This window comes from Geotrypetes seraphini, chromosome 13, assembly GCF_902459505.1.
Source record: "Geotrypetes seraphini chromosome 13, aGeoSer1.1, whole genome shotgun sequence".
In the NCBI taxonomy this organism is placed as follows: domain Eukaryota; kingdom Metazoa; phylum Chordata; class Amphibia; order Gymnophiona; family Dermophiidae; genus Geotrypetes; species Geotrypetes seraphini.
Window position 1 is genome coordinate 47,241,229 of NC_047096.1, and position 26,624 is coordinate 47,267,852.

Sequence of the window (26,624 nt, forward strand, 5' to 3'; positions counted from 1 at the left end):
TTCAGGGGAAACCTCTTTCTGCACATCCTGTGGTTTCCAGATTCATGAAAGGACTTTTCCATGTCAATCCTCCCCTCTAATCGCCTCCAGTGGTTTGGGACCTCAGTGTTGTTCTTTCTCAACTTATGAAGCCTCCATTTGAACCTCTTAACAAGGCTCCTCTGAAATTTCTCACTTGGAAAGTGGTTCTTCTCATTGGCCTCACTTCTGCCCGTCGAGTGAGTGAGCTTCAAGCATTGGTTGCGGATCCGCCCTTTACAGTGTTTCATCATGACAAGGTGGTCCTTCGTACTCATCCCAAATTCCTCCCCAAGGTGGTCTCGGAATTTCATCTGAATCAATCTATTGTTCTTCCTGTGTTTTTTTCCGAAGCCGCATTCTCATCCTGGGGAATCAGCTCTTCACACTCTGGACTGTAAGCGTGCTTTGGCTTTCTACCTGGAACGCACCAAGCCTCACAAAACTGCTCCTCAACTTTTCATCTCCTTTGATCCGAACAAGTTGGGATGCCCTATCTCTAAGCGCACCATCTCCAACTGGATGGCGGCTTGTATCTCTTTCTGCTATGCCCAGGCTGGATTGCCCCTTCACAGTAAAGTCACAGCCCATAAGGTCAGAGCAATGGCGGCCTCTGTAGCCTTCCTCAGATTGACACCAATTGAGGAGATTTGTAAGGCTGCCACTTTATCCTTGGTTCATACCTTCACCTCTCACTATTGTCTGGATACTTTCTCCAGATGGCATGGACAGTTTGGCCAAACAGTATTACAAAATTTATTCTCCTAAGTTGCCAACTCTCCCACCATCCCATTGTGGTAAGCTTGGATGTCACCCACTAGTGAGAATACCTGCCTGCTTGTCCTGGGATAAAGCAATGTTACTTACCGTAACAGTTGTTATCCAGGGACAGCAGGCAGCTATTCTCATGTCCCACCCACCTCCCCTGGGTTGGCTTCTCTGCTAGCTATCTGAACTGAGGAGATGCGCCCGGTTCATCGGGGGGGAAGGCACTCGCGCATGCATGGTGTGAGCAACTCGAAACTTCTAAAGTTTCTACAAGCAAGTATGCTTATGAGATGTCCGCATCGGGGCTCCATTGGATGACGTCACCCACTAGTGAGAATAGCTTCCTGCTGTCCCTGGATAACAACTGTTACGGTAAGTAACATTGCTTGCTTGCATTACTGGCTATTTGATCATTTTAAAATAATGTCTGTCTTTTGGTTGATGAGTGCTGTTAAAGTTTTGTCTTTTTTTCTGCAGATGGACATTTTAACCCTGAAGTAGTGAAATACAGACAGCTGTGTTTCAAGTCTCAGTATAAGCGCTACCTGTCATCTCAGCAGCAGTATTTCTATAGGTTGCTTAAGCAGGTTCTGTCCTCTCGGAAGGTATGTCTAGCCATACATCTAAATAAGTGATGTGGCTAACTTGTTTGGCTGGTGACGTATAATTCTTTTCCTGTATATATACTCATTTGTACTTAATACTGAAAAATTTTGTTGTTCATGTTGTTTAGATTTGTTGCAATCTGCTTATATAATTGTTTTTGTGAAACTTTACCTGGGCAATTTCAGTGGGGGTTTCAGCTCTTAAGTAATTTATTTTCTTTAACTCTTTTATTATTCAACAGGTACTAAAAGTGCTTACAATGTGGGCCATTCCATGTGAATTGGTCTGGGGCTCCTCACCTCACCATCACCATCACCATAAGTTTAGCCTTCTGTGGCTCCTGTAATAATGAAGCTCTACTTGTAAAATTTTGTCTATTTTGTGACATGCCTTTAATCTCAAATGCACAATTTCAACTAACTATCTTGTTACTTTACAATTTCACTTTAAATTTTGCAATTTTTCAAAAATGGAATATCTTCAACCAGCTTTTGCAAAAAAGGTCATCTAGAAAAATTTTCAACCAACTCCGTTAGAACGAGCATGTTTTAAATCCCATGAAAAAGATAGTTTTGTTTTTCAATACCTAATTTTACAAAGCCACGATAGCAACTAACCCAGGGATTTGAAGGGCTTCTGGGCTTTTGATTTGCTATATATGTTTGATCCAACAGCTGACATCAATTCTATAAATTTAGCAAGCAGCTCACGCATTTAGCAGATTGCTGTTTTAGACTTTGGCCCCAATAACATGGTTAATAAGTTACAGCATTAAAGTTTGGAATTTCAGAACATATGACCTGAAAAATCAAGGAACAGCAGGGTGAAAAATTGATCCACTTGTACCCTGTTCTACTCCACTCAGGATTTTGTAGACTTCAATCATATCTCCTCTCAGCCGTCTCTTTTCCAAGCTGAAGAGCCGTCTCTTTTTAGTCTTTCCTCATACGTGAGGAGTTCCATCCCCTTTTCATCTTGGTCACTCTTCTTTGAACCTTTTCTAGTGCTACTATATCTTTCTTGAGATAAGAAGACCAGAATTGAACATAATACTCTACATGAGGTTTCACCATGGAGCAATACAGAGGCATTATAACATTCTTAGATTGATGTTCCTATTGCACTAGAAGGATAGAGTAGGTACCTACTTTGGGAATCTTCTTTCTAGTAGAATCAGGCCCTAAGTCTGCAATAGCTTGTTAAGCTGGTTGAAAATGCCCTATTTTTGATGTTTATTGAAAATTTACATTTTAAAGTAAAATTGTAAAGTAACTAGATTAGCTTATAAGTTGAAATTGTATATTTGAGAACAGTCATGTCACAAAAAATAGACAAAATTTTATGGGGATAGCTTCATTATTATAGGAACCACAGAAGTCCAAACTTTGACATTTTTTAGCAAGTCCATTTTTTTGGGCCCACTTTGAGGCTTTTTATATACTTACACCAGTTTCAAAAAAATGAAAATCCACATTAGTTCCATTAAGTAGATTATAAAAAGTTGTATAAGATCACCAAGTTTCATTTGTTTTGCTTGTATAAACGAGAAGATATTTTGAATCAAATCTGTGAAAATTTTGCAGGGATACTGTACATAGTCGCAGTATGGTATCAAACAAAAAGCTATATCTCCACAAGTATTCCTCTGGCAAATCTTAAACTTTGCCAAAATTAGTTTGAGTCATGTATGATTCAGTATACAAAGTTTTGTGTTTGTTTTTTTTAAATCAAAATCTGTGATGATGAGGTGGGGCATTTTTCTAAAATTAGACCACTTAACATGAAATGACCCATTTGTAAACATTCAAAATGAAATAACATAAAATTCTACAGAAAAGATAAAAGTAGTAACCCCATCCTCATAAGAACAGGGCAATTATAGGAGTCTGACCCTCTAAGGATGATATTCTGTCTTGCTCTTGGTTACCACCTTGTGGGGTTCTTCAGGGTTTTCCATTATCCCCAATTTTGTTTAATATCTTTGGACCCCTTTTACAAATATGTGGTATTGATTTTCCCGCAGCAAATGCATCGAAGCCCACAGGAATTGAAAGAGCTTCGGGGCATTTGACACAGCAAAATTGCTACCGTGGCTTTGTTATTCTGAGGGAGGGAATGTATTTTTTTCTTACCTAGATATTTTTCTGTTGTTAACAACTACTACTAAATTAAATAAAGACTCGATGCATGATGGTCTTGCTACATTCTTAAGAATTTTTTTCCAAGGTGATGATGGTCATGATTGCTTTCCTGCACAGGGAAGGGGTATTAATCCACCCATGTTTAATGTGAGTGGCCCTATGAACACTATTCATTTACATCTCTGTTTGAAGCTCTGTCTTGAGAAGTTTAAATCAGGATTGAAGAGATTTTTCTATTTATGAAGGTTTTTCCTGATTAGGTCAAGACTGTACTTTCTGCTGAGGCTACTTGGTGTAGTTCTGTTTGAATGATCTGCAATCACAAATCCCCTTTGCCTTACCCCTTCTATGCTGTCCTAGCTGATATTGTATCTTATTTCTAATTCACTTACCCCCCTTTTACAAAACTGCGCAAGAGGTTTTTAGCACTTGCTGGCGTGCTGAATGCTCTGCTTTCCTTTGATGCTCATAGTAACTCTATGACCATAGGAGCAGCACAATGCATTCAGCGTGCTGGCCGGTGCTAAAAACCTCTTTTTTGGTTTTGTAAAAGGGGGGGGGAATTTAATTTTGAATATTGTAAACCACCTAGGAAGTCTTCCATTGGTGTAATATATGAGGTATGAATAAAACTTGAAACTTGATGGCTAGCTGATCTGGCCCAAGTGTCATCATGAAAGTTTGTTAGCCACCACCAAAGAGGTTCAGACACTTGAGCCACTAGGATGAGTTGAAATCCTGCTAGATTTCGGGCAAGTCCTTTATCATGCATTGCCTCAAGTTCAAGCTTAGATTGTAAGCCCTCAGGGAAATACCTAGTGCACTTGAATGTAACTTACCTTGTTCTGCTACTGAAAAAGGTATGAGCATGGAATACTTCTACTATTTGGGTTTTTGTCAGGTGCTTGTGACTTGGATTGTTCTCCGTGAAGAGGGATACTGGGCTAGATTGGTCTGATCCAGTAAGGCTATTCTTATGAGCTAAATCCAAATAAATAATTCCATCTCATTTTATAATTTTTAATCAGCACTGATTGAAACATAGGCGCCTATCAAGAAAAGTGCAATTCTGTAGCAAGGCACCTCTAAAATTTTAGGCGGCCGTCAAAAAAATAGGCGCTATGCATGTTAGGCGTGGGTGCGGCCACGTGTTAGGCGCCTTCTTACAGAATCACTGCTCTTAAGCGTAGGCACGGGCGACTAACTTTTAGTTGTGCCTAGAGCTGGCCTATTTAAAGGGGGCCTCCAAAATAGGTGCTGCTCAGCGTGATTCACTAAACAGCACCCAATTTTACGTGAATTGCGCTGCACAGTGCCTATATCGGCGCCTAAGTTTTGGGTGCTTCTTATAGATTTGCCCTTTATCCTCCCCTGCCCCAGGTACATTAGATAGACTGTGAGCCCACTGGGACAAAAAGGGAAAATGCTTGAAGTACCTGTACGTAAACCACTTTGAGTGTGGTTGTAAAACTACAGAAAGGCGGTATACAAGTCCCAATCCAATCCAAAGGTACTCTGCAACACTGACATTGAAACACTGATGTTTTTTAGAATCCTAAAGAGCTGGAAAATATTATAAAAATCTAAGAATATGCTGCTATATTTATAAATTGTTCAGAGACCAGGGCTATCATTTGCCCTGAGATGCATGTGTCCATTGGGCCAGGACAACGCACTCCAAGGCACTAGTATAAAAATACTAGGGGAACAATATTAATTTATGAAATACGAAGAAAGGAAAATATCATATGGAAAAAGACTTCCAAATATATTGTAGAATCAATTACATTTTTAATAATCAATTAGAGACCATATGACAACTGTGATTGTTAAAATCAGACACATCTCTTATTTTAATCATTGCACTGTAACTTTTTAATAATACAAAAATATTTATTTTTTTGGGAGTTTAAATAGACTGCTCAGTTTGAGTTATATTTTTTATTGGTTACCTGATAAAGCTACGGCAAAACATGGCCCATGAAGGAACCCTTACTGCGTCAAATTTTAAAGATAAGTGCACTTTAAATATATTTCAAGCAAATGGGATAATATGGTATAGATAAAAAGGTTTTCTGATATTAAAAAGTTACAGTGCAATGATTGTCAAAATCAGACACAAGTCTCATATTTTAATCACGGATCATATGACATCTCTGATATAAACACTAAAAAATTGATTACTTGTTTGGAATTTAACAATAGTAGCATATGTGAATAGGCAAGAAGCCACCATGAGTCCACTAGTGACATGGAGAGGCTACTAGCCTTTCTTGGATAGAGAGACACCTGTCAACCCTATGTGTAGTGGACTTTCTGAACAGACACGTCCAGAAAAAATTTGATTTTTCTCTTTTGGATATGATTGTGTTACAACTAAAAATGGCATGCAGTTCTCAAATCGGCTTTTGTGAATGAAATTGGCAAATGAGAATGAACTTTCTTTGCAATTCATTGTAGGAGCTCCTGGACCTGGCAAGAAAGAAAGGCCCTGAATTGAGTTTGGTAAGGAAACACCCATCATATGTTGACCTTCCAGAAGAAAGAGAGAGACGCACACAGAGACGGTACCTGAAGATTCTGCAGGAGGTGAAGGAAGAATGTGGAGACAGCACTCTCTCTTCTGATGAAGAAGGTTATGTAAACAAGTAGTAGTAGTATTTATTGTGATTATTTAGAATGCTTTATATAGATGGAGTTTCTCATTGCTCAGATATGAGGCACTTTAAACTTGTAGAGGATTATTTTTCAGAAGGGTTTCTCCTACAAATCACACCACACGTCTTACACTGTACCATAGTATAAATGGGAGTAGTACTGATGTGAAACATCTGCATAGTGATAAGACCATAATTAGCATATGCTGTCATAAAACAATAGGCAGAATCTTTCTCTGCATTTATTATCATTGGAGGAAGAGCAGGATCTACTTAGCATTTGGTATCACTGGAGGACCTGAAAAGTCTTCCCAGTGTAGGCAGTGGGGGTGGACCACTGGAACCAGGGCTTGACCAGCAGCTAGGAAACTTGGAAGGGAGGGAGAGAGGAACAAGTGCAGTTGTTGGTTTATTGGTTCCCCCAAGCAAAGATATAACATTGTGTCTCCTGCTATGTTTCACAAGCCTGCTATGTATGCCTGATATATGATTTTGCATCAGTTTGCTGCACTCACCTTCTATTTCCAATTTTCTTTACCTCCCACTCAACTCCTCTGCGTACCTTTGAATTCCCTGGTGGTCCTGGTGGCCTGGTGGCTCCTATCACGACTGACTGTAACAACTTTTACCTCCCTCCCTCCTCCCCCACCTTTCAATTCCCTTGTGGTCCAGCGGTGAACTAGGACAGGAGTGATCTTCCTGTGCTCTTGCCCTGTGCAGAGCCGCTTTCTGAATGGTTGTCATGAGTTTTTGTGGCAACTGCAAGACTGCGGAAACTCATGAAGTTGCTGCGAGAACTTGCGGCAGCCTTTCAGAGAGAGGTTTTGCACGGGACAGGAGCGCAGGAAGATCAATCCTGCCCTAGCTCACCTGCTTCTCCTACTGCCCACACAGGGATTTCCCTAGCCTCTGACGGTCAGGGAAATAAGGTTTCCCTTACTGCCAATAATGCTGGGGATTCCCTTACCGCTGCTGTCGGCTTGCCTGCTTTAGTGGATGGGTCTGTTCTGGCCTCTTTGCCGTTGCAGGCCTCGGAGGAGTGTTTTTTGGCTGGTTTTTCGCCGGTTTGGCGGGAAGTTCCGCCATTTTGCCTGGGGCCTTAGGTGACCTTCTTCCTGTTTTAGAGAGACAGGAACAGGTTTGCCATGTGTCTCCTGACTTGGCAGTGAGTCTTTCTTTGTCGTTAGGGGGATTTCTCCTGATTTTGTTTAAAACATGTACAAAGCTTACTTACAGGCAACCGGGGGTCCTGTTTTTTCCCCAGGGGTCTCTGGTTTTTCAGGGGGGGGGTCTTTTGCCTTTGACATCTACCTCTGTTGGCTCCTGCCCAGTACCCCTGTCTTTGTCCAAGTGGCCGTGGGTCTCGGACAAAGATTTTTTTATTTGCGGATGTGTTTTTGCCTGATGAGGACTTGGACCATTTGTTGGATCCCCAAGATCTTCTCGGTGGGATGGGTGATGCGGACATTTATTTTTCTGAGATGCTGGCTGGCGAGGATGTCAGTAGTGCACATTTTTGTCCGAGAAGAGCTGCAGGAGCTTATTCTTCAGGTTTTGTCAGTTTTGCACTTTGAGGAGGAAGCGAAGGACCCCCATGTGTGGTGGACCCCCTGTTTTGGGGGATCTGGTTAGCCTCCCATTCTTTTCCTATGCATCAGAATATACAGGATGTAGTGCACAAGTAGTGGAAAACGCCGGATGCACCTTTTCCCTTGGTACGGTCCATGGCCTGGCTTTATCCTATACCTTTAAGTCTCCTGTGATTGATGCAGTGGTCTCGTATGCTGGTTGAAGTTGGTTCGGCCTTGAGAGACTTTCAGGATCGTAAGTTGGAGTCTCTTCTTAAGCAGAGTTGATGTAGCTGCCTTGGTGGTCCAGGTGGTAATTTGTGGCATTCTGGTAGCCTGGGCTTGTTTCTGGTGGTCTGAGTGGGACCTTGATTGGGAGTCTGATGACTGGTCCTTGGTGGATCAGGATGTGGCTAAGATTGAGCTTGGCGCTTCTTATCTCTCGGATGCCATGATCTGTTGCGGGCTTCGGTCAAGTCCATGGCTTCTCACCATACCCTTTGGGATTGGTCAGCGGATGCGGCATCTAAGGGTAAGCTCAGTAAATGTCCTTTTTGGGGCTCCTTCCTGTTTAGGGAGTTGAATATGTTGTTTCAGGCCTTGAGTGACTAGGGTGCCCCGGCTTCCTGAGGACCATCTTCGCCAGGCTTCACAGGGTGGTGTCGCCCATGGGCGTGTGTGTGACTTTCGTCGGTAATGCTGGGGGAGGGGGTGGTGGTTTCTTTTACTCCCAGGGGCTGTTTCTTTTAGTGCATACTGTCCTTTTGAGGTGCCTGCTGGGGGGGTTGTGACTCCTCTGGAAGCCTCTCCTCTGCCCGCCTGGACCAATGATTCCTTGCAGATCCTTCCCCCGCTGCTGGTAGGAGCCTGTTTGCAAGAGTTTTACTGGGGGTGGGCCGAGATCACAATGGATCAGTGGGTTCTGGAGGTAACTCAGGACGGCTAGGCTCTGGTGTTTTCCCAGCCCTTGCCAGATTATTTCCTCTCTTCCTCTTGTCAGGCGGCTTGGAAGAAGCGGGCTTTTCGTCAGATGCTGCAATGGTTGCTGGACCTCAAGGCGATGGTCAAAGTGCCTCCTCAGGAGTTATGCACCGGCAGGTACTCCATTTACTTTGTGGTGCCCAAGAAAGAGGTGTCTTTTAGGCCCATTTTGGAACTGAAACGTGTCAACGGGACACTCCAGGTTCCATCTTTTTGCATGGATACCTTGAGATCCGTAATTCTTGCCTTTCAGTCGGTGAAATTTCTGACTTCTCTCAATCTGACAGAGGCTTACCTGCATGTTCCAATTCGGGCCTCCCATCAGCATTTTCTTTGCTTTGCGATTTGGGAAAGCACTATCAGTTTTGTGTGTTTCCTTTTGGTCTGTCTGGCCATGGCTCTGCATACTTTCACCAAGATTATGGTGGTGGTGGTGGTGGTGTACTTGCGTAAGGAGAGCATTCATCCCTATCTAGATGACTGGTTGATTCGAGCAAAATCCTTTCAGGAGAGTTCCCGGGTTATGACTTGGATTGTGGAGTTCCTGGAGTCACTGGAATGGGTGTTCAACTTGTCCAAAAGCCGGTTGACGCCGTCTTGATAACTGAAGTATCTCAGAGTTCTCTTCAACACCTGCTTGGGGAGAGTTCCAGAGGCCCGAGTGTTCAAGTTGCAGTCACAGATTAGCTTCCTGATTGCTTGTCGGTATCCTTGGGCACAGGATTTTCTATAGGTCTTGGGGTCAATGGCGGCTTCTCTGGATGTGGTCAGGTGGGCTTGGGCTCACATGTGCCCACTTCAGTATGTGCTTCTTCAGCAATTGTCATCTCAGATGCACAATCTGGACTCTCCCGTCCTTCTTCAGAGGTTAGTTTGTTGCAGCCTGTGCTGGTGGCTACGGTCTTCCAATCTGGTTCAGGGAGTGAATCTGGATCAACCCCAGTGGACATTGCTTTTCACAGAAGCCAGTCTCCTTGGTTGGGGAGCTCCATGTCTCGGTCACTTGGCTCAGGGTAGCTGGTCACTGGAGGAAGCATCCTGGTCGATCAACGTTAAAACATAAAACCTATCCAGCACAACCAATCCCAACCCAATATCCAACACTCTATTTACCCTTAGATCTCTCTAATACTCTTCTATCTACCAAACGTTATCTAAAACCCATAATTTCACCCTATTCTTATCTCCTAAAGACCTCCACTTCCCTTTGGTAACTCTTTACCCAACATATATTACCTTAAAAATTCTAGTCATCGCTTATTCTATTCCTTCAAATTTTGAATGTAATTTTTGTTTTAGTTTGGATGTAATCCGCCTTGAACTGCAAGGTAATGGCGGAATAGAAATCACTAATGTAATGTAATGTTACTAGCTTTCTAGTCGTAGCTGAAGGGTAAATCGGTTCGGGTTTTCTCGGACAATGCTACGGTTATGGCTTATGTCAGTTGTTGGCAGGGGATGGGGGGGGGGTGGAACCAAGAGTCCTCTGGTGGTGCAGAGTAGGGTAAAATAATAATTTTTTTTTAAAAAGAGTCTTCTTTATACCTTCCTTGCATGGCCTGTGATAGGCAGATTTCTGTGCAGGATCATGACGCACCAAGATCTGGTGATTCTAGTAGCACCAGATTGGCTGAGGCGACCGTGGTATGCAGATCTGGTCTGTCTTCAAAAGGAACAAGGTCTCAGACGTCCAAGCCATCCCCGGCTGCTCACGCACTGCCCAGAACACTTTGGTTTTATGGCATGGCTCTTGAGCGTGCAGCGCTAGTGCATAAAGGCTATTCAGATAGAGTGGCCGTTACCCTTCTTAGAAGTAGGAAGAAAGCAACTATAGCTGTACTGTATATGCGAAAGCCTGGAAGTGCCTGGGAGTGAAGACTCAAGTTCCATGCTGATCTCTGTGGTGCTCACTATCCTACAGGAAGGTTGGAAAGAAGGCCTAGTAGTTGGCTCCCTAAAAAATTCCGATTGTGAGGCTCTCATGTTTTAGATCTAGAGTTAATAAGAGTAGCTGCACATCCAGATGTGGCCAGATTTTGAAGGGTGCTTTGTGCCTCCGTCCTCTGGTGTGACAGCCTTTCCCGATATGGAGTCTTTATCTGTTCCTAGAGTGCCCTATTATCGTCTTGAGCAAGCTTCTCTGATGGACCTTACCATCAAATGGTGTTTTTGGTAGCTTTTACATCAGCCTGATGAGTGTCGGAACTACAGACTTTTTCATGCAGAGATCCCTTCCTCAGAATTTTGGATTCAAGAGTAGTCTTACATGCAAGCTCTTCTTTCTTACCGAAAGTGGTTTCCAGTTTCCACATCAACAGAGAAGTAAACTTGCCTGCCTTCACTCCCTCGGGATTGAGAAAGAGTGATCAGGTGTTGAAATTGTTGGACATGCGCAGAATCTTACTGCGGTATCTGGAGGCTACAAACAAATTCTGACTGTCGGATCATATGTTTGTATTGGCGGGGGCTGCCCGTAAAGGCTGCCCAGTCTTGAAAGCAACTATTTCAAGGTGAATCTGTATGGCCATTTCTTCAGCCTATATCGGAGGTAGAAAGTGTCCGCCTATATTCATCCGGGCTCACTCCACTAGAAGCGTGGTTTCCTCATGGGTGGAATCTTCAGCGTGGCCCCAGAACATAAGAACATAAGAAGTTGCCTCCGCTGGGGCAGACCAGAGGTCTATCCTGCCCAGCGGTCCGCTCCCGCGGCGGCCCATCAGGCCCACTGCCTGAACAGTGGTCTCTGACTAATTTTATAATTTACCTCTAATCCTGTCCCTATAACCTTACCTCTACTCCTATCTGTACCCCTCAATCCCTTTGTCCTCTAGGTACCTGTCCAGACCTTCTTTGAAGCCCTGTAGCATACTTCTGCCTATCACATCCTCCGGCAGCGTGTTCCATGTATCCACCACCCTCTGGGTGAAAAAGAACTTCCTGGCGTTTGTTCTAAACCTTTCCCCTTTCAATTTCTCCGAGTGCCCCCTTGTACTTGTGGTTCCCCTTAGTTTGAAAAATCTGTCCCTGTCCACTTTTTCTATGCCCTTCATGATCTTGAAGGTTTCTATCATGTCTCCCCTGAGTCGTCGCTTTTCCAGGGAAAAAAGCCCCAGCTTTTTCAGTCTGTCAGTATATGAGAGGTCCCCCAAACCCTTTATTAGCTTAGTTGCTCTTCTCTGGACTCTCTCAAGTACCGCCATGTCTTTCTTGAGGTACGGCGACCAGTACTGGACACAGTACTCCAGGTGCGGGCGCACCATTGCACGATACAGTGGCAGGATGACTTCCTTCGTCCTGGTTGTGATACCTTTCTTAATGATACCCAACATTTTGTTCGCTTTCCTTGAGGCGTCGGCGCACTGCGCCGACGCCTTTAATGTTGTGTCCACCATCACTCCCAGGTTTTTTTTCAAGGTTGCTCACCCCTAGCGGTGATCCCCCCATCTTGTAAGTGAACATCGGGTTCTTTTTCCCAATATGCATGACCTTGCATTTCCCTATGTTGAAGCTCATTTGCCACTTTTTGGCCCACTCTTCCAGCGTTGTCAGATCTTTTTGGAGGTCTTCGCAGTCCTCCATGGTTATGACCCTGCTGTATAGTTTAGTGTCATCTGCAAATTTAATAACCTCATATTTTGTGCCGGCCTCCAGGTCGTTAATAAATATATTGACCAGGAGCGGTCCCAGCACCGACCCTTGTGGAACTCCCCTCGTGACCCTTTGCCAATCTGAGTAATGGCCCTTTACTCCAACCCTCTGTTTCCTGTCCGCCAGCCAGTTTTTGATCCATCTGTAGACCTCCCCTTGCACCCCGTGGTTCCATAGCTTCCTTAGCAGTCTTTCGTATGGTACCTTGTCGAAGGCTTTTTGGAAGTCAAGGTAAATGATGTCTATGGATTCCCCTCTATCCACCTGGCTGTTCACCCCCTCAAAGAAGTATAATAAATTTGTGAGGCATGACCTGCCCTTTCAGAAGCCATGTTGGCTCGACTTTAGCTGCCCATTTTTTTCGATGTGTTCCCAAATGCTGTCTTTAATCAGCGCTTCCATCATCTTTCCCGGGACCGAGGTCAAGCTCACCGGCCTGTAGTTTCCTGGGTCTCCCCTTGAGCCTTTCTTGAAGATGGGCGTGACATTTACTATTTTCCAATCATCTGGGATCTCTCCAGTTTTTAGGGATAGGTTGCATATTTGTCGAAGTGGCTCAGCTATTTCGTTCCTTAGTTCCTTAAGTCCCCTTGGGTGAATGCCGTCCGGACCTGGCGATTTGTCGCACTTTAGCCTGTCTATCTGCCTGAGGACATCCATCTTGCTCACCTCTAGTTGGACCAGATTTTCATCCTGATCTCCTTTTCCTATCTCCTCGGGTTCCGGAATGTTGGTTGTGTCCTCCATTGTGAAAACTGGCGTGAAGAACTCATTTAACCTGTCTGCTATCTCCTTTTCCTCTTTTACCACTACCTTTCTGTCTCCATCATCCAAGGGTCCTACTTCCTCCCTAGTTGGTTGCTTCCCCTTGACATACCTGAAGAATGATTTGAAGTTTGTTGCTTCCCCTGCCAGTCTTTCTTCATATTCTCTTTTTGCTTTCTTAACCACTCGGTGACACTCCTTTTGGTGTCTTTTATGCTCCTTTTGGTTGTCTTCTGTCTGGTCCTTTTTCCATTGTTTGAATGATGCCTTCTTATCGCTTATTGCCTTTTTCACTGCATTTGTTATCCACACTGGGTTTTTTGTAGAGCAGCCACTTGGTCCTCTCTCCAGATTTTCACGAAGTTGTACAGGTGAATGTGGCGGCCAAACAGGACTACGCATGTTGATCTTTATTATCCCAGGACAAGCAGGCAGGTATTCTCACTAGTGGGTGATGTCATCCGACAGAGCCCCGATACGGACATCTTGCAAGCATGTCTTGCTTGAAGAAACTCAGAAGTTTCGAGATGCCCGCACCGCGCATGCGCCAGTGCCTTCCCGCCCGATGTACCGGGCGTGTCTCCTCAGTTCTTTTCTTTCCGCGGAGCTGAGAAGTTATCTTCAATCTGCGCTGACTGAATTTCAGTTTTTCTTTGCCTTATTTACCCGCGTTTTGGTTTATTTCTTTGAATTAAACTTTACTTTGCTTTCTTTAAAAAAAAAAAAAAGTTCAAAATTATTTCTTCCGGCGGTTCGGCCGGCCCGGCCTCGTGGCTGCGGCCTACCTCTTTCGACATTGCAGCGTCGATTTTCCGGCCTATGTCACGGCCAATCACCGGTTTTAAAAAGTGCAGCAAGTGCCAGCGTGCGATTTCGTTGACGGACCCGCATCGACGCTGCCTCCAGTGTCTTGGTCCGGACCACGTTCCGAAATCGTGCAGGCCTTGTTCCACACTTACTGCGCGCTCGTTCAAGCGGCGTTGCTTACTTTGGGAGTCGATGTTCAAGATGGAGACCGCCAAGGATCTGTCTGCTTCGACAGCTGCTGAGGTTTCGCCGGTCCGCTCGAAACCTGCATCGACGACTCCCGCATCCAGCATCGTGAAGCCAGCATCGTTTACACCGGCTATGGCTTCGACTTCAGCTGCGGCGCCTGCCTCCGTCTCCTCGGTTCAGGTACCGCCTTCCACTGTCCCTCCCGTGGTCATCAAGGTGCCCAAAGCTACTAAGCAGAAGCACTTGGCCACGAAGGAGCGCGAAGACCGTGCAGGAGGACCCCCTTTCGGTGCGGATCCCTCCATATCGGCTTCGCTTCGATCCATCCTGGAAGCTCAGTTTGTAGAGCTTATGCAAACTATGGGACCTCGGCTTATCGCCAACATTCAGGGTGAAGTCCGAGCACCGGTCCCTGAGGGCGGTCCGCCCCCTCCCGCTCCTCCTCGCCGTTCGATCTCGCTGCTCGACGAGGGGGATCGACGGAGGGCGGCGGATGCCTCCAGGAGGGCTTCCCTTCCGGATATGCCACCTTTAGAGCCCATTACTCCTCCACGGCAACAGGGCGCTGGGACGGTCCCTGATATTCGGAGTCCTGGGCATACTGCATCGCAGGAAGAGTTCTTCCGCACTCCATACCAGACTTGGGTGGCGCTACGGGAGTCCGCGTCCTTGCCACCTCTGCGATCCACCGCTTCGAGCCCCATTCATTCCTTAGAGGCTTCGAGGGATCGTGCGATGCACAGAAGTTCTCGCTCCCCATCCCGGCACCGGGAGGGGCATCGTTCTCGTCACTCATCTCGACACTCCTCACGGCATTCGGAAGTGTCTCCGCAGAAAAAGATGCAACGTTTGGGATACTTATCGCCCGATGTTTCCCAACCGGAGGGGCCAGAGTATGAGGAACCATCTACCTCTTATTCTCCATGCCGGTCTCAGCTCTCCCTAGACCCGGAGGCTTCCACTTCGTCTAGTCCGTCTCGGCGGCCGGCCTTGGCGGACCAATTGTCTTTCTCATCTTTTCTCCGACAGATGGCGGATGACTTAGATGTGACTTTGGATACTGGATCTAAATATTCTAAGGAGTATTTGGATACGATGCATTTGCCTCACCCTCCGGCGGAGACTCTCCGGCTTCCTTTGCATAAATTGCTGGACCAGACTTTCATGCGCTGTTTTGAGACACCGTATTCTATCCCTGCGGTTCCCAGTAAGCTGGATGCTCGATACCGCATCGTTCACCACAAGGGGTTTGAGGGAGCTCAACTTTCTCATCAGTCTCTCCTGGTCGAGTCTTCTCTCAAGCGTTCTCACCCTTCCCAGGTCTACGCTTCTGTGCCTCTGGGCAGGGAGGGGAGAACGATGGACAAGTTTGGTAGACGAGTTTACCAAAATTCGATGATGGCGACTCGAGTGCTCAATTACAATTTTTTCTTCTCTTCCTATTTGGACTTCTTCTTGCCGGTCCTCCGCAAGTTCGTCCCTTTCATCGATGCTGAAGCTCGTTTCCAGTTTGAGGAGGTGGTGGCAACCCTGTCCCAGTTGCGGCTGCAGCTGATGCAATCCTCCTACGATGCCTTCGAGCTCTCGGCACGTGCTGCGGCCTGTTCGGTCGCCATGCGTCGCCTGGCCTGGCTTCGCACTATTGATATGGATCCGAACCTCCAAGACAGATTGGCTAATGTGCCTTGTGCGGGAGCGGATCTGTTCGATGAGTCTATCGAGACTGTCACTAAAAAGCTGTCGGACAACGAGAAGTCTTTTCAATCCATTCTGCGTCCTAAGCCTAAGCCTCAACAGTCTCGTCCATCTAGGCCGCCTCAAATCTACCAGAGGCGTTATCAACCAAGACAGGCTCCCCTAGCGAGACAGCCTGCGAAGAGGCAGCCTCCACAGAAGTCTCAGCAGAAGCCTCAGATGCCGGCTGCACCCAAGGCCACTCAGCCCTTTTGACTCTCTTCCAGGGAGCATAACCGACGTTCTGTCTTCCCTTGTTTTTCCCATCGGGGGTCGACTCCACCATTTTTATCATCGATGGGAGTCGATCACCTCGGACCTTTGGGTCCTTACCATCGTAAGAGAGGGATACTCTCTTCATTTCCAACGGGTCCCCCCGGACCACCCGCCAAGAGAGTATCCTTCCAACTCGATGCAGACCGCCCTTCTTCTACAGGAGGCGCAGGCTCTGCTTCGGCTTCGAGCCGTCGAGCCGGTGCCAGTGGATCAGCAAAACCAGGGGTTCTACTCCCGGTATTTCTTGGTTCCGAAGAAGACGGGCGATCTGCGTCCCATTTTGGACCTTCGAGTCCTCAACAAGTTTTTGGTCAGGGAGCGGTTCCGCATGTTGACCCTGGCCTCTCTCTACCCCCTACTCGAGCAGAACGATTGGTTATGCTCTCTGGATCTCAAGGAGGCCTACACTCACATCCCGATACATCCGGCCTCCCGCAAGTTTCTCAGATTTCGGGTGGGACATCTACATCTGCAGTATCGAGTGCTTCCATTCGGCCTTTCCTCGTCTCCCAGAGTCTTCACGAAGTGTCTGGTGGTGGTGGCCGCTGCACTCCGGAACATGGGTCTCCAGGTGTTTCCATACCTCGACGACTGGCTCATCAAGGCACCGTCGGCTCCAGAGGTCATTTCGGCGACCTTGACTACAATTTCTTTTCTGCAGAGTCTGGGCTTCGAGATCAACTTCCCCAAATCACATCTTCAGCCCACTCAGTCTCTCCCCTTTATCGGGGCTGTTCTGGATACCATTCAACTTCGAGCATTCCTTCCTCCTCAACGCTTGGAAGCTCTCCTTCTACTCTGCCAGTCGGTGTTTTCTCGCCCGTCCATCTCGGCGAGACACATGATGGTCCTCTTGGGCCACATGGCATCTACAGTTCATGTGACGCCTTTTGCCAGACTACATCTCAGGATTCCTCAATGGACCCTGGCATCTCAGTGGACTCAGGTGTCCGACCCGTTGTCCCATCACATTGTCGTCACTCCTGCTCTACGGCAGTCTCTTCTCTGGTGGATGACCTCTTCGAATCTATCCAGAGGTTTGCTGTTTCACTCTCTTCCCCATCAGAAAGTTCTCACGACGGATTTGTCGAACTATGCCTGGGGGGCCCACCTGGATGGTCTACGAACTCAGGGGTTCTGGACCACTGCGGAACGACTCCATCAAATCAATCTTCTGGAGCTCAGGGCCATCTTCAATGCTCTCCAAGCTTTTCAGCATCTACTTCACGACATGGTGGTCCTTATTCGCACAGACAATCAGGTCGCCATGTATTATGTCAACAAGCAAGGGGGCACGGGCTCGGCCCCTCTTTGTCAGGAAGCTCTTCGAGTCTGGGATTGGGCGGTTCGCCACAACACCTTCCTCAGAGCTGTCTACATTCAGGGGAAGGACAACGTCTTGGCAGACAAATTGAGTCGACTTCTCCAACCTCACGAATGGACGCTCCATTCCAAACCCCTTCATCAGATCTTCGCTCAGTGGGGCACGCCTCAGATAGACCTCTTTGCAGCCCCCCACAACTTCAAACTGCCTCAGTTTTGCTCCAGGATCTACACTCCTCTCCGCCTCGAGGCAGACGCCTTTCTCCTGGAGTGGGGGAATCGCTTCCTATATGCGTTTCCTCCCTTTCCTCTCATTCAAAAGACTCTGGTCAAGTTGAGATCAGACCATGCCACCATGATCCTGATTGCTCCTCGGTGGCCCAGACAACCTTGGTTCTCCCTTCTACTTCAACTCAGCAGCAGGGAGCCAATACTTCTTCCAGTGTTTCCTTCACTGCTTACTCAACATCAAGGTTCACTGCTTCATCCCAACCTGCAGTCTCTCCACCTGACAGCTTGGTTCCTTTCCACATAACCCCTCACCAGTTCTCTCAAGCTGTGAGGGAGGTCTTGGAGGCTTCCAGGAAGCCTGCTACTCGACAATGCTATTCCCAAAAATGGACGAGATTTTCGACCTGGTGTATTTCCAATGCTACAGAACCTCAGAAAGCTTCTCTATCATCTGTATTGGACTATCTTCTACACCTGTCCCAGTCTGGTCTCAAGTCTACCTCTATACGAGTCCACCTGAGTGCTATTGCGGCTTTCCATCAGCCTCTACAGGGGAAACCTTTGTCTGCTCATCCTGTGGTTTCCAAATTTATGAAAGGACTTTTTCATGTCAATCCTCCTATCAAACCTCCTCCTGTGGTTTGGGATCTCAATGTTGTCCTGTCTCATCTTATGAAGCCTCCGTTTGAACCTCTCGGAACGGCTCCTCTTAAGTATCTCACCTGGATGGTGGTTTTCCTGGTGGCCCTCACGTCAGCTCGCCGAGTCAGTGAGCTTCAGGCCCTGGTGGCAGAACCACCCTTCACTGTATTTCATCATGACAAGGTGGTGCTCCGTACTCATCCAAAATTCTTACCTAAAGTGGTCTCTGAATTTCATATCAATCAATCCATCGTGCTTCCAGTGTTTTTTCCAAAGCCTCATTCTCATCCTGGGGAATCTGCTTTGCACACTCTGGACTGTAAACGTGCTCTGGCTTTCTACTTGGATCGCACAAAGCCGCACAGGACTGCACCTCAACTTTTCGTCTCCTTTGATCCAAACAAGTTGGGACGACCTGTATCGAAGCGCACCATCTCTAACTGGATGGCGGCTTGTATCTCTTCCTGCTATGCCCAGGCTGGATTATCCCTTCCCTGTAAGGTCACAGCCCACAAGGTCAGAGCAATGGCAGCCTCTGTAGCCTTCCTCAGATCGACACCGATTGAGGAGATTTGTAAGGCTGCCACTTGGTCCTCGGTTCATACATTCACCTCTCATTATTGTCTGGATACTTTCTCCAGACGGGATGGACTGTTTGGCCAAACAGTATTACAAAATTTGTTCTCTTAAGTTGCCAACTCTCCCACCATCCCATTGGGGTTAGCTTGGAGGTCACCCACTAGTGAGAATACCTGCCTGCTTGTCCTGGGATAAAGCAATGTTACTTACCGTAACAGTTGTTATCCAGGGACAGCAGGCAGCTATTCTCACGTCCCACCCACCTCCCCTGGGTTGGCTTCTCAGGCTAGCTACCTGAACTGAGGAGACACGCCCGGTACATCGGGCGGGAAGGCACTGGCGCATGCGCGGTGCGGGCATCTCGAAACTTCTGAGTTTCTTCAAGCAAGACATGCTTGCAAGATGTCCGTATCGGGGCTCTATCGGATGACATCACCCACTAGTGAGAATAGCTGCCTGCTGTCCCTGGATAACAACTGTTACGGTAAGTAACATTGCTTTCTGTCAGCAGGCTTATCTGTCCCACTCTAAACTCGGGGGACTGCTTTGATACATCCCTCAAGCTCAGGAATAGAGTGTTTGTCACACTAGAAGGAAAGATTAGGTTCTTACCTTGTTAATCTTCTTTCTACTAGACAGACACTCTATTCCTGAAGCCCGCCCTGTCAGATGTTCCTTTGCCTGCTTACTACCTTGAATGTTATGGGTATCCAGATATTTTGTTTATTTTCTTTATCCAGCTTTAACAAGGATAGAGGACGTGAATGCTGTGTTGATGAAATATAGGGGGTATCTGTAGAATATTCCCCACTCTTAGTACTCTCAGATTGGTGTCTTGTTTGTTTTCACCTTGTTATGTATTGCAAATGGTTAAGTTTTGTTTTATGTTATATACTAATGATAGTAGCAGAGCTGACATGTTTCTTGGGGAGAGTGCCTGTACCCCTCCCTATTTTATTTCTTCTTCAGAGCTGACCATCTGCTTTGATACAAACTGAGGAATTGGAGGAAAACCCAGAGGGATGGGAGATGGAGCAAAAGAATGCTAATGAAGTTCTCTACAAGAGTTCTTATGAGAGGGAATTGACTACGCACGGTTCAGGAATAGAGTGTCTATCTTCTAGGAAGAAGATTAATGATGTAAGAGCCTAATTTTTACATTTGTCTTGCCTATATATCATCAAAAGACTGTAAACTCATGGAGCTGAGACTATTTCATGTGTTTCTCTACCATGTTGTTTATATCTAATAGATGCTGGGAACATCTTTCAGCTTAGGATGTAAGCAAATTTTTCCCATCATACACAAGGCATCTGCCAGTTAGCAAAGGTGGTATAACAAATTTTAATAAACCATGTCAGTGGAACCTTCTCCACACTTACCTTGTATTTACCATGCTATTCTTTTCAGACCTTACTTCATGGCTTCCAAATTCTCCCAGTCATCCTCCAAGCCCTCCTGTGTCTCTAAGAGTAGTCCCAACACTGTCCACTCATGACTTGAAGACAGCAGGTGAGACCTCCTCTTCATAGGATTGTTACATGTTCGAATAGTTTGTGTCCTTGCTACTTCCTAGCTTAATTGGTTTTATGATGCAATGAGGCCAACACTGTAAGTATGTGTTGGTAGAGGCAACTGGGATGTGCTAAAAATGAGTGTTCATTTTCTAGATTTATAACAATGTCAGTGGAGATAAAAAATTTCACAATTCTATCAAGAAAAGACTACGTATTTTTTAAAGAAAAACTAGCTTTCAAATTCTTTACTAGGTCTACAAGAAAACTATTTTCCACATCATTTGTAGTATTTCAGAAATCAACCTTTCAAATGATGCCTTATATCTGTTTGAACATTTTCCTACAAAAACATCAGAAAATATTTCTATATAGAAAAGATATGGTAGATGTACGGAACAGCCTTTCAAGGATAGTGGTTGAGGAAAAAATGCCAACAGAATTCAAGAAAGCTTGGGATAAGTATAAAGGATCCCTTTCGAACAATGCATGAAATAAATGTTAAAAAAACCTAAACTGAATATGGAATAATGCTCTTCATTGCCTTTAATACATTTCTTGATTAACTTGGCCGCCACGTGAGCAGACTGCTGGGCACGATGGACTTCTGGTATGACCCAGCAGAGGCACTGCTTATGTTCTTAACTGACACTCGATTCCTCAAGTCAGAAACAGAATGAATGAAAAATTCCATTTGCATATGGCTAAACTCCAAGATACGAATAGGCGGTTTTATGATTGTCTGGAAGGATTGGATAGAGGCAGGAATACGTACTTTAAAAGATATTATTTCTGATGGTAAACTGCTGGAGTTTTCACAATTGCAACATAAATTTGGTCTAAATAAAAAACAAAGTTATAAATGGTTGCAATTGAAGCAGGCCATTCAGGCAGGGTTCCCTGAATGGAAATCCTTAAATACTCATTTTACGCTAGAATTCTTATGCTTTCAGGCAGACTTTCTGGGTCACCAGGCTGCACAGTGGTACAAAACATTATCTGGCTATTTAAATAAAAAACCAAGAACTGTACTTAGGGATATTTGGAGCATTGAGATTAAGTGTCAAATTAGCGCATCTCAATGGCCACGTATTTGGTCTTGGAGGATGAGATGTACAAGGTCTGCGTCTATGAGACAGACATGGTTTTTCTTGTTGCATAGAGCTCTCTGGACCCCTGTTCGTTTACAAAAATTGGATTGCTCTAAGTCTAATAGATGCTGGCATTGTCATCTTGAGCCTGGAACTTTAGATCATTTATTATTTTATTGCCCTTTTATTAATAGTTTTTGGAAATTGATCTGGAGTCAAATAAATTGTAAGTTGGAAAATCATGTAGCCCTGTCATATGACACAATTTTGTTTGGGATGTCTATGAGGGCTAAGTGTCAGATATCCTCTAATAATAACAAGCTTTTAATGATTTTAACAGGAGTAGCCATTCAACAAATAACATACAACTGGAAGGACTATAGAGGGTTAAATTACTGCTTTTGGTGGAGTTCGGTGTGTCATATGTATGAAATGGAAAAAACATTGGCAATTAAAAATGGATATTTTAATAAATTTAAAAATGTTTGGGGGCCATTAATAGATTATTATAGTATAAATTATTAAAATAAATAATTTGTATTTAACCCCATTTACTATGTATACATGGTGGGTGGGGGTGGGTGGGGGGGATTTAAAAGTGATGAATATTTATAAAGATATCTGTATGGGGTAGAGGGAGATAATTCTTGTGGTGTGAAATGTGTAATAATTTCAAGTGGAAATGTATATTATGATTTGAATTATTGTACACTTGTTTGAAAATTTATAATGAATAAAGAGATAAAAAAAAAAAAAGAAAAATGCCATTTGAACAGCCACAAGCAAGAAGACCAAATACATCCCACAGAAATCAGTCAAGAAAAAGCAACAAAGGTGGGATGCTGACGACAGCATCCTATCTTTGTTACTTTTTCTTGAAAAATGGCATGTTATCTTATTAATCACTTGTCCTAAGAAGTAGTTTTACAGCAACATTCAAAAACATGAGATTAAAATAGACCATGCTTGTCTTTATTGCTGTCATTCACTATTTTGACATTTCCAGCAACCAAAATTTTATAAGCTACCATTTGAATGATAGATGTTGTAAAGGGGAAGAGGGTTCTATATGTTAGGTGATCATAACTTGTCCGGCAGTTCAAATTTATGGTTCATAGTGTGTTAGATTTGAATTTCTTTTCTTATCATTTCTGATGTCTTATTTTAACTTTTAAAGTCTTACACTCCTGGATTGTTTTGTTTTTAAGTATCCTGATCATAATTTAGCAGTCTAGTCTCACAAAGTGGTCACTCACTTTATCTGTGATGTTCAGTCTAAGTCTTATGCCACTAGAGTTAAATTTGTCATTCTTTAGCACTCTCCAGACCAGTAGAGGTTAATCTTTACGAATGGGTATATATCCAATCATGACCAGCAGGTGGAGATTGAAACCAAAACTGTGGGACAGTATATACTATACTCCCTTCTCTATTTCCCTCAGTCTTCTTTCAGTCTCCAGCAGGTGTTGATGTGATCTGTACCCATCTCCCTTGGTAGGGCTGTTGGAATTTTTTTAGGGGGTTTATAGTCCCTGTTTTTGGCCGGACGGAGCTTGGGCGGACCCTGTTTGGGGGTTCTTCCGACTTCGGGGGTGTCAAACCCGGCGGGTCTCGAGCAGGGTCCCTCCCCCCACTTCCTCCACCTCCCCACATTTTTTTAGAGGAGCCTCAGCAGTAAGCCTTGCCCCCTAAATCAAGCAAGGCATATTGCTTCGAGAGCCTGTGGAGTCTGTTCTGTAAAAAAAAAAAAAAAAAATCCTGAGGTAGTGCTGGTCTGGAGGGTTGTTTCCCTTTAAGAAAACTGTATTTTACTGTATTTTTTCATCTAACCGGCACTTTTTTATAGCTAGGTCGCGTATGGAGCAATGAGCACTTCTAAAGGGAAAAAGTGCTCATTGTGCTCCAGGCGCGAGGCACTCGCGGCCGGCCTGTGCAAGCGGTGTTCAGGCCGGTGCGGTGGAGGAGCTCCTTCGGCAGCGGCTGCAGGCGCCCAGAGCTCCCCGCCAATGGTGCCTCGCGAGTCGGCTGGGAGCAGTGGGGAAGCCGCCGACGGTCGGGTTGTTGGGGATTCCCTCTCAGCTGATATTTTGACAGCTGATGCCGGCTTGCCTGTTTTAGCGGCTGGGACTTTTCAGGCTTCTCAGCCGCTACAGGCTATGGAGGGAGCATTTTTGGCGGGAAAGTCGCCATCTTCTCAGTCTGGCCCCTCCATTTTGTCTTCCACCTCAGGTGACCTTCCCCCTGTATTGGAAAAACAGGGGCAGGTTTCGGCTGGGTCCCCTGCTGTGGCAGGGAGTCCCTTGGGACCCTCGGGGGGTTTTTCTCCTGATTTATTTTTTTTCCTTGTGCAGAGCCTATTTTCAGGCGGCTGGGGGTCCCGGTTGCGCTCAGGGGGTTTCGGGGAGTGGGGTTTCCTCCGCGCTCCCTGCGGCTTTGCCGCTCTCGGCTGTTGTGGCGTCCCCTCCTCCTCCTCCCTTGTCCAAGCGTCTGAGGGTGTCTTGGGATGAGGATTTCTGGTCGGAGGAGCGTGTCGGTCTGGATGAGGACCTGGACCTTTCTGAGGAGTTCCAGGACCCTCTCGAGGGGACGGCCGCTGGCGATGGGTTGTCGGGTTTCCCGTCCTCCGGCGAAGAGGCGTCCGTGGTGCGTCTTTTTCAGCGAGATGAGCTGCCGGACCTGATTCAACAGGTCTCTTCGGTGTTGCGTTTTGAGGATGCGCCGCCGGAGACTCCGCGTGTGGGGGACCCTCTGCTGCAGGGGATCCGTTCCGTTTCCCGCTCTTTTCCTATGCATCAGGATATTTGGGATATTATTCTGGAACAGTGGAAGACGCCGGAGGCGCCGTTTCGTCTGGCGCGCAGCATGGCTCGTTTGTATTCCATCCCAGAGGGGGATCGGGCTACTTTAGCATCGCCAGTCGTAGACGCGGTGGTCTTGGCGATTTCTAAGAGGCATACCGTGCCTGTTGAGGGCGGTTCTGCCTTGCGGGACTCTGAGGAGCGCAAGTTGGAGAACATCCTTAAGCAAAATTTTCAGGTCTCTGCCTTTGGGGTCCAGGCGGCTATTTGTGGGGGGCTGGTCTCTCGCGCCGTGTTTCGGTGGGCTGAGCGTGTCCTGGATCGGGAGTCTGATGACTGGTCTCTGGTGGATCAGGAGGTGACGAAGATTGAGATGGCTGCCTCGTTCCTCTCAGATGCTCTATATGACTTGGTGCGGACCTCAGCTAAGTCTATGGCCTTTGGTGTGGCCGCGCGGCGTATTTTGTGGCTGCGCGCTTGGGCGGCGGATGCTGCGTCCAAAGCTAAGCTTACTAAATTTCCCTTTCGGGGGTCCTTTTTGTTTGGGGAGGAATTGGATAAGTTGATTCAGACTCTGACGGACTCAAAGGTGCCCCGTCTGCCTGAGGACCGTGCCCGCCCTGCATCTCGGGGTGGCGCTGCCCGGGGGCGTTTGCGGGAGTTTCGCAAGTATCGCCCTGGGCGTGGGGCTGCTTCTTTCCCGGCTCCAGGTTTTTCCCGGGGTCGGTTCTTCCAGCGCATGCAGCCCTTTCGGGGGGCCCGTCGGGGGGCAGGGAATCCCTCCGCCGGTTCCCCCGCTTCCCGTCCTGCACAATGACTCGTTGCCGGCGCCCCCGGTGGTTCCGGTGGGGGCCCGGCTGCGCGAATTTTTCCCCAAATGGGCCGAGATCACGTCCGATCAGTGGGTCCTGGAGGTGGTGCGGGACGGTTATGCCCTGGAGTTCGCCCGCTCTCTGCCGGACTTTTTCCTCGCTTCTCCATGTCAGACTCCTGGGAAGACGCAGGCTTTTCGCCAGACCCTTCAGCGCTTGCTAGATCTCAGGGCAGTTGTTCCAGTGCCTCCTCCGGAGTGGGGCACGGGCAGGTACTCCATTTACTTTGTGGTGCCCAAGAAAGAGGGGACTTTTCGGCCCATTCTGGATTTGAAAGAGGTCAACAGGGCTCTCAAGATTCCTTCTTTCCGCATGGAAACCCTGCGGTCGGTCATTCTGGCGGTTCAGCCGGGGGAGTTTCTCACTTCTCTCGATCTGACGGAGGCCTACTTGCATGTTCCCATTCGGGCCTCTCATCAGCGCTTCCTTCGCTTTGCGATCTTGGGTCGGCACTATCAGTTCTGTGCGCTTCCCTTTGGTCTGGCCACGGCTCCCCGGACGTTCACCAAGGTGATGGTGGTCGTCGCGGCAGCCTTGCGGTCGGAGGGCATCCTGGTGCACCCCTACCTGGACGACTGGTTGATTCGGGCAAAGTCGTTGCAGGAGAGCTACCGGGTTACGGCTCGGGTGGTGGAGTTTCTCCGGTCGCTGGGCTGGGTGGTCAACCTTTCCAAGAGTCGGTTGGTCCCGGCTCAGCGTCTGGAGTATCTTGGGGTGCTGTTCGACACCTCCTTGGGGAAGGTCTTCCTTCCGGAGGCCCGGGTGAGCAAATTGCAGTCTCAGATTCGCCTGCTTTTGGTGTCCCGGTGTCCTCGGGTGCGAGATTTCCTCCAAGTCTTGGGGTCAATGGCGGCGTCCCTGGACGTAGTGAGGTGGGCGCGGGCCCACATGCGTCCTCTTCAGTATGCTCTGCTCCGGAGGTGGTCTCCCCAGAGGCACGGTTTGGAGGTTCATGTTCCCCTGCGAGGCTTGGCGCGCTGCAGTCTGCGCTGGTGGCTCCGGACCCCTCACCTGGTTCAGGGGGTGGGTCTGGATCTCCCGCAGTGGACGGTGCTCCTTACGGATGCGAGTCTCCTCGGTTGGGGGGCTCAGTGTTTGGGTCACTCAGCTCAGGGTACCTGGTCCACGGAGGAGGCCTCCTGGTCGATCAACGTGTTGGAGACCAGAGCGGTCCGGCTGGCGCTGTTGGCTTTCCACTCCCTTTTGTTGGGCAAGTCGGTCAGAGTCCTGTCGGACAATGCCACGGCGGTGGCTTATGTCAATCTTCAGGGGGGCACCAAGAGCACTCAGGTGGCGCAGGAGGCGGCTCGGCTCATGGTTTGGGCGGAGTCACATCTTCTGGACCTCTCGGCTTCTCACATAGCCGGGGTAGAAAATGTTCAGGCGGACTTCCTCAGTCGTCACTTCTTGGATCCA

At 47.0% G+C, this 26,624-nt stretch overlaps 1 protein-coding gene across 3 annotated transcripts in view; it reads left to right on the top strand.

The window, feature by feature from the left end:
* NFRKB (nuclear factor related to kappaB binding protein) overlaps nt 1-26,624 on the top strand; it is a 203,937-nt gene that overhangs the window by 9,043 nt on the left and 168,270 nt on the right. For all 3 annotated transcript variants that reach the window (XM_033918440.1, XM_033918442.1, XM_033918443.1), the window contains 3 exons: nt 1,264-1,391; nt 5,994-6,168; nt 20,344-20,445. In XM_033918440.1, coding sequence (XP_033774331.1) covers nt 1,264-1,391; nt 5,994-6,168; nt 20,344-20,445 — 405 coding nt within the window. The remainder of the gene's footprint in view (nt 1-1,263; nt 1,392-5,993; nt 6,169-20,343; nt 20,446-26,624) is intronic.